This window comes from Limulus polyphemus, unplaced genomic scaffold, assembly GCF_000517525.1.
Source record: "Limulus polyphemus unplaced genomic scaffold, Limulus_polyphemus-2.1.2 Scaffold49, whole genome shotgun sequence".
NCBI classification, from domain to species: domain Eukaryota; kingdom Metazoa; phylum Arthropoda; class Merostomata; order Xiphosura; family Limulidae; genus Limulus; species Limulus polyphemus.
In genome coordinates this window covers 1,436,840-1,455,852 of record NW_013665659.1, presented here as the reverse complement: position 1 = coordinate 1,455,852, position 19,013 = coordinate 1,436,840, and the positions used below count along the sequence as shown (strand labels likewise).

Below are 19,013 nucleotides of genomic sequence, written 5' to 3'. Positions count from 1 at the left end.
TTATATATATATATATATAACACCTAGACTACTTCCCAGATGGCCTGATCAGCCTTGGTACTGATTGGAGGAAAGGCTGTTGTCGGTATTGGGTATAGCAGATGTAGGATGGCCCAAATATTAAAACATATTGTTATAAGTTATATTATTAATGTTGTATAATATATGTTAGCTAGAGGAAGCTGTAGGTCATGATGATATTAAGGTAGGCTTATAACACCAAGGAAATTCTAAAATATTTGACCCAAATGTTAGTAAATTCAATTATAGATTATATACACAAGGTTCAGTAAAGGAAATTAAAACGTTAAGAAAGTTGACATGATAGAGAGTTGTTTCTAGTGGGTAGAATGAATTAGGTAATGTGTTTGTGTATTTAGTAAAGTGTTTGGATCTGGATTAGCTTTAGCACATATTATGTTGCTTTTTGCTTTATACAAGTGAGTTGGCTTTTTACATTAGTGTAGTACACTTAGAGTGAGTGTAAACATGGTCTACAATTGACTGCAGTGTTTATGCTAATAGAAATCTTAAAGAAGAAAATAAACTAATATATTATCATTACCTGGACTTGATGTTGAATTAATTTTACCATATAACTGAAACAAATTTGCCAACAAAAGAATGATTTTAAAACACTGCCATTAGATATCAGATTATTTTGGTGAAAATATGATAGAACTTTGACTTAACTTCATGTCAGGGAACAGAGTGAAATAGGAAACCTGCTAGACATTATAAAACAATAGAAAGAACAAAGAGATAAATGCAAAGCATTTAAAGAAGAAGAAATTTACAGAAAATTAAAAGGAAACCACAAGGAAAAGAGATAACAATTAAAGAAAGACCAGGAAGAAGAGTAATATAAATTAGAAGAACCTGTCAGGAATTTAAAGAAGTTAAAAAAAGAGACCTACTATTTAAAGAAGAATTAAACTTAGCTGGCCAGTTCAGGATCAGCTAGTCAAGAAACCTATTATGGGAGGTGTACCACATTCATCTTGAAATCATTTTTGAAATGAATGGGTGGAATAGTGAACAACAAGCTATCCATTTAAAAGGACCAACTTTGACAGCATTAAGTAACCTACCATCTGAGATCCATAACAAACATCAGGTATTGGTAGCTGCCTTATCCAACAGGTTCATAGTGTTGCAGCAGAAAGAAGTATCCAGAGCAATGTTTCTGAACAGAGTCCAGAGGAAAGAGTACTTGCACAGGTTTGGAAAGGCTTACACAGTTATCTTACTCAGATGCTTTTAACGAAATAAGGGAATTTTTGGCATGAGACCAATTTATAGACATCTTAACAGACAAAGTTTGAGAATTAGGATGAAGCAGAATAGGTATACATCTTTGAAGTTGGCAATGGAACTAGAATTGATTAAAGTCACAGATAAACAGGAAAAATACTATCTCAAAACTACAGGAATGTAAGATTGATTAGTGTTGAAGCATCAACTCCCACTGACAACAGCTTAGAAGAACTAAAAGTATTAGTTAAACAATTATTTACACATAATAGAGAAAATAAACAAGATAATAAATGCTTCAAGTATAACTTGAAATATTTCCAGGAACTGCAGACAAAAGCTTATGGGAAATACGGATTCCTTTATAAGAATATTAGAAAGGGGGGAACTGTTTCAGATGTGGGAAACCTGATCATTACTGCTAACATTGTGAGGAATTGACAACTATTAAGACACCAAAGAGACATTAACCAAGTATGAGTCTTTGAGTCCATCCAGCTTGAAGGAACAATAAAGTCTAACAAGACATCAGGAACCAGGAATTAACTGAATGTACAGGGCAAAGGTCAGCTAAGAATACTCCATCTTCCCCGATATGAAATAAGAAATTCCTTGTTTAAAGAAATCTGTCCACTAGCCATAGATTTATTGATGGGAAGTCTTGCAGTATGTTGATCAACACTGGTTCTACAGGTACAATAGTTTGAATTGACTTGATAACAAAAGATTGGAAGTTGCTTCCAGATATGAAGAAATAAGAGGGAATGATTCAAACAGCAAGCAAACATAAGACTCCAGCAAGAGGAAAATTAGAAGTTAACCTTATTGTAGGCAACTTCTCCACACTTCATGATATTTGGGTAATTGATATAGAGGAAGATTGCATATTTGAAACTGTCTTCATGCAGAAACATGGATACAAGGTTAGCCTAGCTTCAATAGCTTAATAGTTTATGTCCAGGAAATCACTATGCATTAATAACAGTGATACTACACAAGAGATTGAACTCCCTATGACAACAAAAGAGAACAGTAATTGTACCAACAAGAAATGAAATACTCATTCCAAAACTTGTTAGAAATAATTTTACACCTAATGAACAGAACCAAACACTCCAGCATATCCTTGATGGATTGATGGCTGGTAGAATCTTGTTGGTCTGATTAATAAAGATGTCATCACTAGAGCCATGAGCACAACTAACCGTAGAATTCTAGTCAAATCTGGATTAGACATTGCAAGATTGGAATCTGTACAGGTAGTACATCCACATAAAAAATCATTTGAAGTAGTCATCTTTGATGAAAGATGTAGGAAGTTTGATGTCAAACCTTTACATAAGGGTAACTTACCACCTTACTTACAAGAGTTTTATGAACAAAGTTGTAGAGGTCTAACAACTGATCATTGCCAATGATTACATAATTTGCTCATAGAATATCAAGACACCATCCCCATTAGATCTCATGACTTAGGCCGAACAAGTGAAGTATGTCGAAAGATTGATAAAGGAGGCAGCCCCAATATTTCAGTTAGTTAGACAACTTTCCCTTGCAAACAGAGATAGAAGCCATGACAAAAAAAGGAATGATAGAACTAAATAGAAGTCCTTATGCATCATCTATTATACATGTGCAGAAGAAGAATGCATCTACAAAGTTCTGTTTGGACTACTGGAAGGTGAATGAAAATTACAAATAAGGATTCCTACCCACTGTCAAGGATTGAAATAGTTTTCAGTATTGAATCTTAGGATTGGATATTGACAAATGCAAGTCAATCAAATCAAGTAAGAAGAAGACAGCTTTTACCATGGAAATGGACTATGGCAATTTGCCTTGTTAAAATTCGGATCATGTAATGCTTCTGCTCCATTTTAACAGTTAATGGAGTGTGTTCTGTCTGAACTACCCAGGAATGTTGGTACCTATCTACTTGGATGACATAATCATACATAGGAAGACCAGTGATAATGATTATGAAGGGCTGAAGAAGTTCTGGATTGCTTGAAAAAAAAAAAAAAGAACCTTAAGCCAAATTACAAGAGTGTGATTCATTCCATCAACAGGTGAGTTTCATGGAATACATTGTTAACATGGAAGGAGTGTCTACGACCCATTAAAATCTGACTGTACAAAATCAGCCAACACCAAAGAACATATGTGAGGTAAGATGATTTCTTGGGCTGTGCTCTGACTTGTGTCATTTTGTTAAATATTTTTCTAACATAACTTGTCCTCTACACAAATTACTTGAAAAGCCAAATAAGTTCTTATGGACTGCTCATTGTGAACAAACATACAACAAACTGAAGAAGGAAATGACCTCTACTCCTGTAGTGGCATATCAAACTGGAGGATCAACTCATTCTAGATACAGATGCGAGTGGTACAAAAATATTATTTATTATTAAGTTGCCTTATTAGACCAATGAATAATTTGAAAAATAACTTCCATTCATTTACTTATATAATCCACAATTATATAAGTAAGATTATATTATATTATTATATTATAATTATATAATAAAGACACTTTGAGCACTTGAGAGATTAAATGTTTAATGTAAAATGTCTAATATGTAAATATAATGTATATAAATAAATGTCTAAATTTCTAATAAAGGAAAAATGTTTAAGTGTTAACTGTAACCCTACTTTTGGCCCACCCTGTATAATCCACAATTATTATGCATTGAAGCAAATAAACCTATTGTTGTTGCCTTAACTACACTCTACTGGTTAATTTTTAAGTTTTAGTATTTTTTCCAATAAAAATGTAAAACTGTCTACTTCCATAGTAATTTGTGCAGGTATGCTCAGTTGATTATTTGGCATTGTGCTAATTAAGCTGATTAAACCAGTTAAATAGCATACAAAATCTTAATCAGTATATTGTGTTTATCAAAATATATAATATATACTTTGAATATATGCTTCCCCTTAGTGACTCAGCAGTAAACTTGAAAGCTTATAACTGAATTTGGTGGGGCTCAATCTTTGTGGTGTGTATAGTGCAAAATGTACAGGTTAAACAAAACAAACAAAATTATAAGTGTTTGCATCTAGAAATGAAAGTATGGCCCATATATCCTGTTACTTATGCCATAGCATAAGTTTGGCTGGGAATAGTGAATGCATACATGGTACATGTAAGATATATCAGATCTCTAACAGTACAGAAGTGACCCTGACTTGGAACCATATCTGCAGTGCTTCATACACTGATAATATACATATGTGCAACCAATAAAATTAAATGAGTGGTTAAATCTTGACAACTTAATCAAATTTCATTGTGCTTGCTCTTAGATACAGCTAGTATACTAAAACTTTGAAATTTTCCTTGTAGTTCTGGGAAGTGATATCAGATGAGCATGGGATTGACCCAACAGGTACTTATCATGGAGACTCTGACTTACAGTTGGAAAGGATAAATGTGTACTACAATGAAGCCACAGGTATGTGTATTTTTGTAGGAAATAAATCATGCAACTTGTACTTTTAACCATTTGAGAGTCATTTAACCAACAATAACCAGATGTTTTGGCTAATAGTTAGTGCTGTGTACTAGTAAAAGCTCATGATGAAGATTTTTAATGAGATAAAATTATTTTTAAACATATTTCCTTTTATCTTGCCATCACAATCCTGTATGGATACTTGAAATAGTGATTTTGTATCCTTCTGGGATATGATACCTATTTTCCATTGTAAACCTCCACAGTTGGTAATTTGCTCAGATTTTATATAACAGTCAGCTGTTTCAAAAATTGTGTTTAAAAACTTAATGTACCAATGCAGTGGGATTTTAAGTCACTTTGAAACACAAGCATTTGTAGAGCATCAACTAATATCAATGACTGGATCTAAATTTTCCAATGGGTACAAGTGTGATTGTATGGCACTTAGTAAGATCTTCTGTTCTTAACTTGATAATAAAAAAGTTTAATTATTATAAAGAACTTGTTAATTTTCAGGGATGTTCAAAATGGATTCACTATAACATCAGCAAAAATCTACAGTATCAATTAAAACATGTACAGTTAAAGTAAAATATTGATGAGTAATAAATTCATTTGAAAAGGGAAAAAATGACAACTTAGCATTGAACTTTTTTTCCTCTAGTGAATTATCATATATTTTGAAATGCTTACTTTCTATAAAAATTCACACCATACAAAACTATAAAAATCATAATCTGATAAAATTAGTAATAATAACCAACACAAACACAGAAGTGATAAAAATAACATTTACTGAATGTTTTAGAATATGCAAATTCCATCTTTAGCATATTCCTACATTAAATTCCAAACAGCAATTACAGATAACAACATAGGTTCAAAATGAAACAAATACAATTGTAAAATGTAAAACCAGTAAAGGAACTTGGATATAGACCCAGAATAAATAAATAAGTAAAAATACCTGTATAGTTAATGAAAAGAAATTTAAGAGACTTAATTCAACTTCTGTTGTTATTTAAAATAATGGAGATTTTGTTTAATAAGAAATCTCTTTAACCCTATCATGACTGGTGAGTACATTTTAGGTGTTATGCGCACCTGCATATCAAATCCCAAACTTTGATTAAAAATAATAATCTAACACTATTTTAACAAAGTTTAAGTAAAACATTTTGGAATTTATATTTTCCCAACAAACAATTTAACGTTACAAGAACATTATCTGTAACCAACATTAATGTTTCCTGGTAACATTATAATAATATAACCATGAAAAGTTTTTTTTGAGTTAGCAGAACATTATTTACTAATGTTACTATGTAACATTGAATTAATCAAAATATAACCAAAAAACTTGCAGAAAATGACACCAAGTTTTTAGCTAATTTCATTATTTATTTTCCATATAATACAATCATCAATTAATATCTTCATCATCTTCCTAGTCTTCATGTTCCCTAGTGTTCTCTCTAATTGTTCCCTGCCTAACTTTGGCCAGATGCACCTGAAAAAAACACAATATCTATAATTACCACAAATAGTAATTATTAATATATTATCATTTATGTTAGCAAATTACATTACTTTGTCGTTATATGGTATATGGCTAAATATTTAGCATCCATTATTTTTTGCAACTTGGCAGTTGAGTTTTGGATTGTACTTGACTTATCGATGGTATAATCGTCATCCTACCCCCACATCGATGTTGGTTCATGGCAGTTGAGTTTTGTGTGCAGTTGACTTGCTGTGTATGGTCCATCATGTCCTAGTTACTCTACACCTTGAGGTATATCCCTTATTTTACCCATCATCAGGAAGATCGAAATTATAACATATTGTGGTTAGGATCACTGTCCAAGCATTTTTTCTCCCATTGAAATGTGCTCCTCACAATTTTCTGCCTAGATCTATCACACCTTTTCCACATCTGGGCAAAGAGTATACCTCGTATTGAAGTGGTGCAGTCTCCCACGTATAATCCACTTATTAGAGGGACCCCTCCTTAGTATCCTTCAGATGCTTCTACTCTCTCTTTTGCACCAGTCCCTCCACTTATTCATTGTGGGATTCTAGCTACTTATCGGAAGTTATAATTTTCCTACACTGAAAATGTATTTATTTTCAACATGTTCTTACTTCCACTCACACTTCCCACCCTTCCTCCCCACTGTCAATTGGTGCTTATGTTTGTGCCTAAACTCCGAATGATAGTTAGGTAGAATAGCCTAGAGGAAGTCAAATGAGTCATGTGAGTGTGTCACTACTGTTGGTGGAGGTTTGTTGCATGATAATTTGCATGCAAGAATCAGTTAAATCATGTAAATTGAAGTATGCGTGGGAGTGAAAGGCTTGGGGCATTTGAAAAATATTTGCAAATAGAAGGCAGCACTGAACCAGAATAGCTATGTATGTGAGCAGTAGTAAGTAGTAACTGTCAGAAATACATTTTCAGTGTAAGAAAATTATAACTTTGCAGTCAGATTCCCATAAGTACTAAACTTTAACACCCTGCTAACTCTACAGTACTAATCTTTAGTGTCCCAAAAGCAAACTGAAAAATCCCACTGTCTGTATAAGGTTAACCCTACATGCAGGGGTGGAGGTCAAAGTGCACGTCATGCTCTTTTACAGATCATTCAGTATTTAGTTAAACAACTTTATTATCAATTTATATCAGTAAACTTTTTAAATAAATCCTCAATCTTCATTTATTTATGTCATGTGACACTTTGTTGTTTCAAATTGCCTATTATAGATTTTCTTTCTACTTCTATATGATCGTCTGAGTTTAGCACAAATTATGTACTTGTAGTATATAATTAGTGGGGCATAATGTAAATTTGTAACATCCAATCATCTTGCTGTACTGAGATATAAACAAGAAAGTCATTCTTGTGACAGTTTCTGAATTATTCGGAATTAGTTTCAGTGTTGCTATTGTCAAACAGCTAACAGAATTATTTGAATCCACTTATAGCTCAGTTAGTAAGCCAATTTAATTATAATAGTTTTAGGACATTGTATGTTTTGTGTATATTAATATTTTATGTTCTAAGTTGCATATTTGAAAGAAGTAAAAATTACATTGTGCACTATCAACAACCATACCAAAAATTAGATTTAAGTTTCATCAAGACTTTGAGAGCAAATACTTGAGAAAGTACAACATCCCTCACTTAAATACTAAATTTCTTCTTGTTTTTTGCATTTTATAATTATCATTACAAAGTAAATAGTGTAAAAATTAGAAACTTATTAGGTTATATAGGAGAATTTAAATGAAAAAAAAAAGAAATTCATATACAAATTATTTATTATAGCTCCTGCATACACTAGATATGATTGTGTAATTTGACATGCATGCTGTTAACTAAGTCACTTGTTTACATAAAACTGTCCTGCTGTTATGTATAGCTTTTGCTGTACTCTGAGAGGGTCTAAAGTACAGCTGTAATGCCATAAACTAAATAAGCTCAATTTTGAAAAGTATTAGCTTTGGCTATAAGAATAATAGTGTGTAGTTGTCTGATATAATATATAGTCATTATAAAAAGAAAAACATTTAGCTACAGCTGGTGTTGGTTAGAAAAAATATTAATTTTTATGAAAAACTTTTGATATTCATTTCAGAGGTTCTAGAAGCTATGCAAATGAAGTATGAAACTGTAAGATGATAAAGTATTTTTATTCTTAACATGAAAATCATCTTGCACTTAACTAGTCAGATTCTGAGTCACACTGAGTAAATTCACAGACAAAGCTTTATTAAGAAGACTTTATGAAATATTCTAACTTTTGTGTACAACATACCTATAATGTTTACTAAAAGCTTAGCAAGTTTTATAAAGGTAAACTTAGTATATTCAGAATTATAGTACTCATTGCTTCTGCAATATGGGATCTTAGAGTTAACCCTCTCTCTCATTGGAAAGGGCACGTGTTACAACATTTTAGAGTTATTTACAAAATATAATTAAAGAACTTTATTATCAAGCTATGTCAATAAAATTGACATCAAAACATAGTTTATAATTCAAAAGAAAATAGTCAAAACAAAATGCTAAATATCCTTTTTTGTGTGTCATATGACATGTCCTCTTGTCTTATTGGTAAGTTTATGCTACCAATAAACTATACAATGTCTATAGTGGTTAATGAATTAGAAACTTTATCATTGGAAATGATGATAATAAAAATGATATTTAATTTTTAACCTTATTCAACACTTAATCATCCATTGTGTTCTTTTTTTGCTTATTTACGATTTTACTTTATTTTACTCTTGTTAAAATAGAAGAATATATAATAATGTGAGCATACAGCATTAGTAACATTGCACTATAAAATTTAAAAGAACAACAACAAATTGTTTAAGCTTTTATTATTTAATACTTTCACTTATTGTTGAATCTAGGTATGTGTTTTAGCTCACCAAGAATATAGTATGTCTTTGTGAAATGAGTCTCTTTGAAGATAACTTGAAATTGATGGTTTAGTTCATGAAGTTTCCTTAGCATAACAATGTAAAGTCTGGTAACACATTTGACTATTATTATTATATTCATTATTGTCCAGTGTAAACAAAACAAGAGTTAAGTTTCTTATATAAAGTTTATTAGTACAGTATATAAGACTGTGAACTTCAACCTAGTATTAAACATGAATAAGGACAGTAGCAAAATATATGATGTACTAAGTAGTTTTTATAATTTTATAAACATATTCTTCTTTATTTGTATATATTACTGTTTTCAAAAATGTTTCATTTAAATTTTAACTGTTGACATGGTAATACCTTTTTATTTATTCCTGAGTTCACATTTACAGTAGATGACTAAAGTGAATATTGAAAAAAAAATCTCTTATGATATGTTACTGAGTTTCAATTGGTATTATGTATTACTTTGGAAACAAAGAACAAGTAACATAGTAATATAAGGTATTTTTTGTATGTTATCATTAATGTATTTTGTACAAATAATGAAAATAATTATTGTTGCATAGGAGGAAAATATGTTCCTCGGGCAGTTTTGGTGGATCTAGAACCTGGGACAATGGACTCTGTAAGATCAGGACCATTTGGTCAGCTTTTTAGGCCAGACAATTTTGTGTTTGGTAATTAATTTTCTTAATATATTCATATGTGTGTCAGAAGATTGGGAGGGGGGCATTTACTACTACCCCTCACCTGAAATTTCAGAAAGAGAATTTATTTGAATAGTTTATTTTAAAAATGTATTGGAAAATAATACTATTTAAATATAAATGACAAAAGTAGGTTTAGATAAATGAGCAACAATCAGCTAGACCATCACATTCAAACTTCAAGGCAAATGGCCAGTGCTCTGCAATGGCTTGCACCCCCATTTGGAGTAAATTCTACAGATGTTCATGTATATTTTGTTGGTGCAGAATTATAAAATAAAATAAACACATTCTTCAGTAACTATAGTTTTCTTTTTTCTTTTTAAGAAAAAATATTGCATTACCAATACCATATAAAAAATGCTTGCTTCCTTTTATTTACTCTTGTATTAAAAATCAAATAAACAATGTAACTTTTAAGCATGCACCATAATTTCAAAAAATTAAGCAACTTGTTGGATATTTTCATGTTTTGGTAAAACTTAGTATATCTGAACTATGGATGTGAGAATTTGTGGTTTGTTTCCAATTACTGAAAAATGCACTCCACATTTTGGAGCCATGAATCCATTATGGCTATATGCAGATTGCTCTTTTATAGCTTTACATCAAAATACTAAAGCTCCACATTTTCATAGTTTTATTTTACAAACTTTTGTTATTGTACATAAAAACATATGAAATAAGGCTAAGATCCAGTAAACTATTTATATAATAATTATATCTATATCTTTTGTAAATATTACAACTGGATTATGAGTGTGTTAATTTATTTCCAAATATTCTCCAATTAAGTACATTTACGTTGACAACCAACTTTTTATAATGACAGTTTTCAGTGTAGTGTAATCATGGAAAATTCTATAAAATTTTAAGGCCAAAGTGGTGCAGGAAACAACTGGGCAAAAGGCCACTATACGGAAGGTGCAGAATTGGTAGATTCTGTGTTGGACGTCTGCAGGAAAGAAAGTGAAAATTGTGACTGCTTACAAGGATTTCAAATGACTCATTCATTAGGAGGAGGGACTGGATCAGGCATGGGTACACTCTTGATTTCTAAAATCCGAGAGGAGTACCCCGACAGGATCATGAATACTTTTAGTGTTGTACCTTCTCCAAAGGTTAGAAATATTTTATTACATTTCACTTCTGCAGTAAAGGAAATTATCTTTAGAAAATAATTTTGGATGAAATCATTACATTTGTTTTAGGCCAATGAATTAATAATAATATAACTCATACTAGTGTATTTTCTAGTTTCATTTGTATGTGTATTTTAAACGTTTTTCTTTTAATGTGTCAACAGCTCAATAATCAATATTTATTATAACTTGGGTTTTTAAAAACAGTATTTTATTTTTAACATTTCTTTAACTTCTAAAAGAACTGTGGGACCTGAATAATGTTAACAGATAGAGGTGTTTATGATATAATTATCATCAGTGAAATTTTAAATACCTCGGTATTGAAAATTTTTTAATTACACGATGAATGTTTAATGCATCAAATAACAAAGTTACTACCAGGGTATGAAAACGTAAGAGATTTATTAAACACAATACAAGTTTTACAAAATATTAAACACTAATGCAATAGTGCCTGGCCAGTACATTGAAAATAAACAACTACCTTAATCTTCAACTATAAACACTAATATCCAGAAAAATACAAAAGAGCAATGCTGTTAATGTAAAAATCATAAAGTAATGATGGCAATAATAACAAATCAAGAAAAAAGAACCAGAAGAAGAAAACCCAATTAATAAGGTTATTCACAGTAACAATATTCTCAAAGAAATAATGTTAAATCACAAAAATAACAGATCAAATGAATACTTGCAGTAACATCTTTAAACATATATCTTATAAATCACAATCCCACAAATCTCTACCCCCCCCCCCCCCACACACACACACTACTTTCTCCGACCACAATATTACATGTCACATACTAATTACTAAAAGTTTGTTTTACATAATTAATCATGAACCTAGTATCCATATGTCATTGCTAGGGGAACCTCATGTAGGTGTTTTAATATAAAAATCACTTGTTTAATGTTTGCTATACACTAGGAGGCAGGTGAGCTAGTGTTTAAGGTAAATAAAAATATACCTTAACCAAACAATACAAGGAATGATAAACAAAATAATAACTAAAAATAAAATAGAAGTTGCTACTTCACATATATAATACTGCAATTTAAAACAATTTACTGAAATAACTTGAGGTATGAGTAGCCTGTTGTAGTTCTTACTGAAATGATAAGTCTTTCAGTGAATTTTTTCCTGCTGTTTTTAAAATACCTTTATGAATATGCACATATAATAAACATTTTAATTTTTTTTTCTGTTTTCAATTATATTCCAGTAAAAGTACTGGTGAAGTTCAAGTGACCATTTTTTAAAAGCTACTTAATTGTTTATCAACAATATTCTACTTACAATAAGTCATAAAACATTAACTACTGTTGTCACCCAAGTACTGAAAAACTAATTATTTAAAGCTAATGTCAAGTCCAAAGTTACACAAATAGTCTATTTTTTGCCAGATGTAGTATTTAATGTGAAATTAAGTATTTGCTTTTTATTCTTAACATTTTACATTTTAGGTTTCAGATACAGTTGTAGAACCATACAATGCAACCCTGTCAGTTCACCAACTAGTAGAAAATACAGACGAAACCTTTTGTATAGATAATGAAGCTCTCTATGATATCTGTTTCCGTACCTTAAAACTCACAACTCCAACTTATGGTGATCTTAACCACCTTGTTAGTGCTACTATGTCTGGTGTCACAACATGCCTTCGCTTCCCAGGTCAGCTTAATGCTGATTTAAGAAAGCTTGCAGTAAACATGGTACCCTTTCCACGTCTGCATTTCTTTATGCCTGGATTTGCACCTCTTACTTCAAGAGGAAGCCAGCAATATCGAGCCTTGACTGTTCCTGAGTTGACCCAGCAAATGTTTGATGCAAAGAACATGATGGCAGCATGTGATCCTCGCCATGGTCGCTACTTGACTGTTGCTGCCATTTTCAGAGGACGAATGAGTATGAAAGAGGTAGATGAGCAAATGCTAAATGTACAAAATAAAAACAGCAGCTACTTTGTGGAGTGGATCCCAAATAATGTGAAGACTGCTGTATGTGATATTCCTCCTCGAGGGTTGAAGATGGCTGTTACTTTCATTGGTAATAGCACAGCTATCCAAGAACTTTTTAAGAGAATATCTGAGCAGTTCACAGGTATGTTACATATTAAATTGGTTCTGTGCATTTCTCGTCATTTAAAAAAAATATTCATCTTGAACAGGAGAGTTTAGGAGGAGTATTGGAATTCATCTTAGAGTTTATCTATTACATATCATTATCAAATCTTAAACTGCCATAGCAAATCATGTTCAGATAAAACTGAAAAACAGAGGAATGAAATCTTTAAACTTCTCAGGTGAAAAATTAATTTAAAATTAAATACTTGTTTTATTAATCATAGAGCCATACATATCATGAAACAGTTTAAATTTGTAGAATGATTTACTCATTGACAACTTGAAAAAGGAACAATCCTTAACTGCGCCAGTCAGGTCTTACCTAGATTGGTATTGTTCATACAATTGGTTACTAAGACTCATAAAAGAGAATTTTTGTATCCATACTTCGTATATTTATTTTCAGCCATGTTTCGTCGTAAAGCTTTTCTTCACTGGTATACTGGGGAGGGGATGGATGAAATGGAATTTACAGAGGCAGAATCTAACATGAATGATTTAGTGTCTGAGTACCAACAATATCAGGATGCAACTGTGGAAGAAGAAGGAGAATATGATGAAGAAGAGGGCGATGCTGAGGTGGATGGTTAAATGTTTCCACTTAAAGCTGTCTGTATTGTTTAAAAGTTTTGAGCACAGTCTCACTCTTATTTACTTTGCATTTGTTATTTTATATTTTTATATTCAATGTTCTTGTGCTGTGTTAAGTTATACACCTTCATTATCTACTGCACCAATTAAAAAGCATTGCTTGAAACTAGTCCATTTCTCATTCCTCTTGTTGGCATGACTATGATCATTATGAATGGGTATCTGAATATGAGCATCAGACATCAGTGACCACAGTGATTGTAAAAGGAATGCATAACTTAAAAAAACAATAGAATATAAAAAAGGTGTTACCAGTTGTAGGAAGTCACACTGGTCTATTTTTGTCTGGAATTTAAAATGGCATTTAGAAATTTTGAGGATAACATTTGACTAATTACAACAGAAATAGTTCCACACATACTAATTTCTGTGCTGTAGTTTTAAATGTTTTGACAATGTGAAAATTTCTAGAGTAATGACTTCTGATACTAAAGTACTTTGTCGTCTGTTGTCCACCAAGTGCACAAGTACAGGTTTAGTATTAGATTTTAGGTATCTAAATAATATATGTATCTCTAAGGGACTGAAGCCTAAAGATTTATTTTCATACAAATATTTTAAAATGCCAAGACACATCCTTAAAGAAATTATAGTAACACAATACACTATTCCTGCTTATTTTCATTCAGGCTTTACAATTATGTGCACCACCACTACCACTGTTTTATTTTCTTGAATCTTAGCAACTATTGGGAAAAATGTAACAGTCTATATATAACAGCCAAGATACGTGTGGGATTAGTTATTGAATTAGTACTTGCAAACAGTCACTACCTATTAAAATATGATGGGAATATTTGGTAAGAAACCCTTCAAAACACTACAGTTCTGTGCCTTAGCTTTTATTGTGTTGTTATTTAAAGTTGGGTTATAAAATATTAAGTAAACCTGTGTCACTGGGGGGCGAAAAAAGGAATGATGTGTGATATATAAAGATAGGTTTTAATTTAATTAAGTCAATTTATACTTAGAAGCATCATATGTTGAGCTAACAAAAGTACATACATGATGGTTTAGATTTGTTTTCAGGATTCAAACAGTTTTCAAAACTGCTAAAAGTACAGATAAAACTTGAAAAATATTTGTTTTATAAATAATTCTTACATAATTGTTTTAATTATTTTTCTTAACAAAAATATACATCTCTGTTAAAAAGCTTTTTAACAACATTATAGATTTGTGCATTAGGTTATTGTTATATAATATTTTATTTATGGTTAGGTTATGAGTTAGAATAATTATATCCATGTATCACATCAGTTTCAAATACCTACAAATATATTTTATTTTCAACCTTTTGGGCACTTGGGCTAAAAGAACCAAATCAGTATACGATTAGTGTGGTATAGCCGTCTTTAAGTTTGAATTACGGGCTTCATTGGAGGCAACCAGCCAGTAACACAAGTCACAAGGGCCTTGTCGGGTAGACTTTTGAAGTAAGTGAGATGAAACTCCAAAGAAGTAATTAAAGTAATTTAAGAGTTATATTGCGAATTACAAAAGGGAGTGAGAGTTAAAGATTTCTTAAAGAAAGGAATAAGCTTATTACTAAATCTATTTGTAAAATTTGAAGCAACAAAAACTCATTTGATTTAAAATCTGTTTTTAGGATGTACAAGTATTGTGTGTGTGGTTGCGTAAAGAAAAAATAACATACCAATCATTTGTACATTTTAAATATTGTTTATCATAAACCTGTAGTTTAGGATATAGTATTCTCCAGCTTACTGAATTTAAGAAAAATTAATAGTATATTTGGAGGCTCGCCAGAAAGTGTATTGTGGAGCAGCAGCTCGACTTCCCTGAATTTGGCACACACACGCACAAAAAATTACTGGACAAGAACTTGCACACAATCATACAATATTTATAACAAACAATCAAAGTGAAAAACATATTTGTATTGTGCTGTTATTAGAAAGAGAGAATGTTAAGCTAAGCTGTCAACTGAAAGTTGGTTAAGTTGAAAAGTTTTTCCATACTGAGAGAACATGGCATTATATAGGGAAGACAATAATACAAGTTCTCTCAAAATGCAAGTGTCGCTGTTACTTCAAGAGAAGGAATGTTATATTGTGGGAGCATCACTCATCTAGCAAATAGAATGAATCACTGTCACTTTTCATACAAAATGCATTATGTTAAAGCAATCCTTTCTAATGGGAGGCACATGTGATTCCATGGTTGACTGACTCAGTTTCACGAATACCTATGGCGAGAGAAACTTAGTGGTTCCCTTGACCAACTTTGTACGTTAAAAACAAGATTCAACGTATATAAAATTCTTGAAAAAATTATATATTATCTAAGGGGGATGAGAAATATGCTAGGCTAAAGTACCACACCATAAAAGCAGCATCAGTTGTATTAACTAACAAAATATTTCATAAGTAAAAGTATTAGTAATTAGGTATTTCATGGTACATTTGATCAGTCAAGCAAGGTTAGATGCGCGGTGTGCAGTCCAAAAAAAAAAAAAAAAAATTAGGACGTGGTATATTAAGTACAAGATAATTGCAGGGAATTATTGTTTAAGTCATCAGGTATGCCACTTTTATCTTTTTTACACAAAACTTCGAAACACATTGCAATATCTTTAAATTTACAAATTTAAAATAAAAAAAAAATACGTAGATGAGCTAATATTATATATCTAAGTAAAACTGCCATAATATCTCGCATTTTTATTGAAAAGCGTCACAAAGATATATTTGCAAGGAATGTTTATTGTATATTGTTCATGACATTTTGAGTGTACTAGAACGTAGTAAATAAAATAAAGTTTTTTGTTATTTTTACCTGAAACAATGTTTCAGATATTTTTTCACCTTTTAGAAACTTTAATAATTATGAACTAAATTTTCAGAAAATTAAAGCGTCATCTTCAGATACTTCGAACTAGGTCGTAATATACTAAACATGAGTTTATCAAATCAGAGATAAATTTATTTTCGAACTATCTAGAAGGAAGTTTTGTCTTCTTTTACGAAGCAAAAACACAAACAGCCTACTAAAAGAAACAAAAACAAAGAGCCTTTTAGTCATGAACTCCTCAAAAAAGTAATTTAAATCATAAAATATTGCTAGAGAGCAGTGAACAACAAATCTGAGCAACTGCATATTGTTCGAAGTAATAATATAGCAATTTTACGCCTAAATTACTAAATATTTAAGTATTATTCATTTGGTCTTAAAAATATTTTTTCTAGGAGAATAAAACAGAAGACATTCATTACAACATACGAGACATTGTAAGCTTTCGTAATAATTATTTTTGACAAGTCTAATGGAGTTGTTTAGATGTCTTATTTCCACTTCCCGTTTTGTAGGAAATTTAATAAATAACATATCAACTCCCCCCTTTTTTAAATATATAATCTAGATGCTAAGCGCTGTTGACTATTTTATGTATTTTGGCCTTTCGGGAACTACGGAAATAAATACAAACCTTGAAATGTAAAATCGTGCATATTTCATTCGAATAAATTGGAGAAGTTATTTAATTAGTAGCATTATAAGTAATAAGTGAACTTTTATCTGATTTTTTCTAAAAATAGGTTTATGGCGGTGATTTCAGAGGCCCCACTCCTGATGTTGGGTATAGGGGTAACATAAGAACACCTTCTGCTGATCCCAGTTATAGAGAAGCAGCCAGAGCACCTTCTACCAATGACAGGGCTCCCTCTACCGGACCTGCTGCTAGCCTAGGTGGGGAGCGTGAAGAGACGCCTGTTATGCAAGAATAGCATAACATTTTTATCACATAATATTTTAATAATTCTCTGAAGGAGATTATGTTTCTTTATTTTAAGAAAAGCTATTACAAATAATATTCACAGTAGTTTAAACTGTAAAACACTTAATTATACCTTTGATGAAGTTTATATAAATGCATAACCTCCCCCTGAATGATTTCGATATTTGGGCTGGGACAAGTTAATTTTCTTTCTTTCAAGAAACGCTATGACAAATAATATTCGCAGTAATTTAGACTGTAACACCTAGTTATAGCGTTTGATGAAGTTTATATAAATCTATAACCTCCCACTGAATTATTTCGATATTTGGGCTGGGACACTAGAGTGACTTCTCGATGAAAATTGAATCAGTTTTTGTAGTGCAACTGGTAGGTATAAATGACATTTCAAACATATTGTTGGTGTGAACGTGCTTAATATTCTATGAGAAAAAACTATATACTGGATAAGTGAAGTGAAGAAAAAGTCATTGACCACTATTCAGTTCTTCACATTATATAGCAGCACAATATAATATACCTGTTATTGCGCGGCAAAATAAAGATATAGGTCCAGCTTATCTTTCTTTGGTTAATTTGTGTTCAGGGTTACTGACGAGGAGTAGAATTCTCCGAAACTAGTATAACACGTTGATCCTTTGAACGTAGACTTCGAGATTAAACAATTTTCGGAATACTAAGTATATTTATTACACATGACATTTGTTGAAATTAACATTATTCACTTCCACTAAAACCTGGCTCCAATTTTTTTCGGAATTTTAACTATTTTAGGATTGTTTCTTAAGTCTTTAAAATATTTATGTAGTATAATAAAAATTCGGACAGAAAACTGAACCACACAACTAACTTTTAAATGTACTAAGGCCTGCGATATAGTAATGATATTAAGCAATTGTTACGTCTCCGTTCGTTAGTTAATTTTCCGTAAATTCGTCCCGACGAAACTTTAGCGACATAAGTCCATTCTTAAATAAAACTGGTTTATTCTCTCTGAATAGAACTTTGCAATACACTTAATTTCAACAGTCGCTCTATAACAAACGCTATAATGCACAACGAACTTCTCACGTGCTCAACAATATTCTCTGTGACTGCACTTCAATTATTCATTGTTCCCATCACGTTGTGACCGTCTTATATATATACAAAACTAACACATATCTAGTAAACGCTAGAGCATTCATGAAGGAACAGGATATTTCTAGAAGGACGTGGCGTGATACTACTCACGTGACCTCGCTGACGCAACACAATATTCAAGTTATCCTAAAATAGTGTAATATAAGAAGTATTAATAAGTATTTATTACACTTTTTTCTCGATAATAATTCGAAATAGTAAGGCTCCAGGTATTTACATGAATTATTGTTAGATAATTTTATCTCTAGAAATGACTTAACGATGATTTGATAATTGAGGAAATGTGCAATAAAATTTTTCTTGTTGATAACAGATCGC

At 31.3% G+C, this 19,013-nt stretch overlaps 1 protein-coding gene across 1 annotated transcript; it reads left to right on the top strand.

Annotated features, from left to right (window-relative positions):
* The first annotated feature begins 77 nt into the window (after nucleotides 1-77).
* On the top strand, nucleotides 78-18,133 carry LOC106462978 (tubulin beta chain). The gene is made up of 7 exons (XM_022390547.1): nucleotides 78-205; nucleotides 4,607-4,715; nucleotides 9,732-9,842; nucleotides 10,749-10,993; nucleotides 12,485-13,121; nucleotides 13,551-13,723; nucleotides 17,353-18,133. Exons 3-7 carry the CDS (start codon nucleotides 9,782-9,784, stop codon nucleotides 17,539-17,541), a joined length of 1,305 nt encoding a protein of 434 aa, XP_022246255.1. The 5' UTR covers nucleotides 78-205; nucleotides 4,607-4,715; nucleotides 9,732-9,781; the 3' UTR covers nucleotides 17,542-18,133.
* Nucleotides 18,134-19,013: the final 880 nt, after the last annotated feature.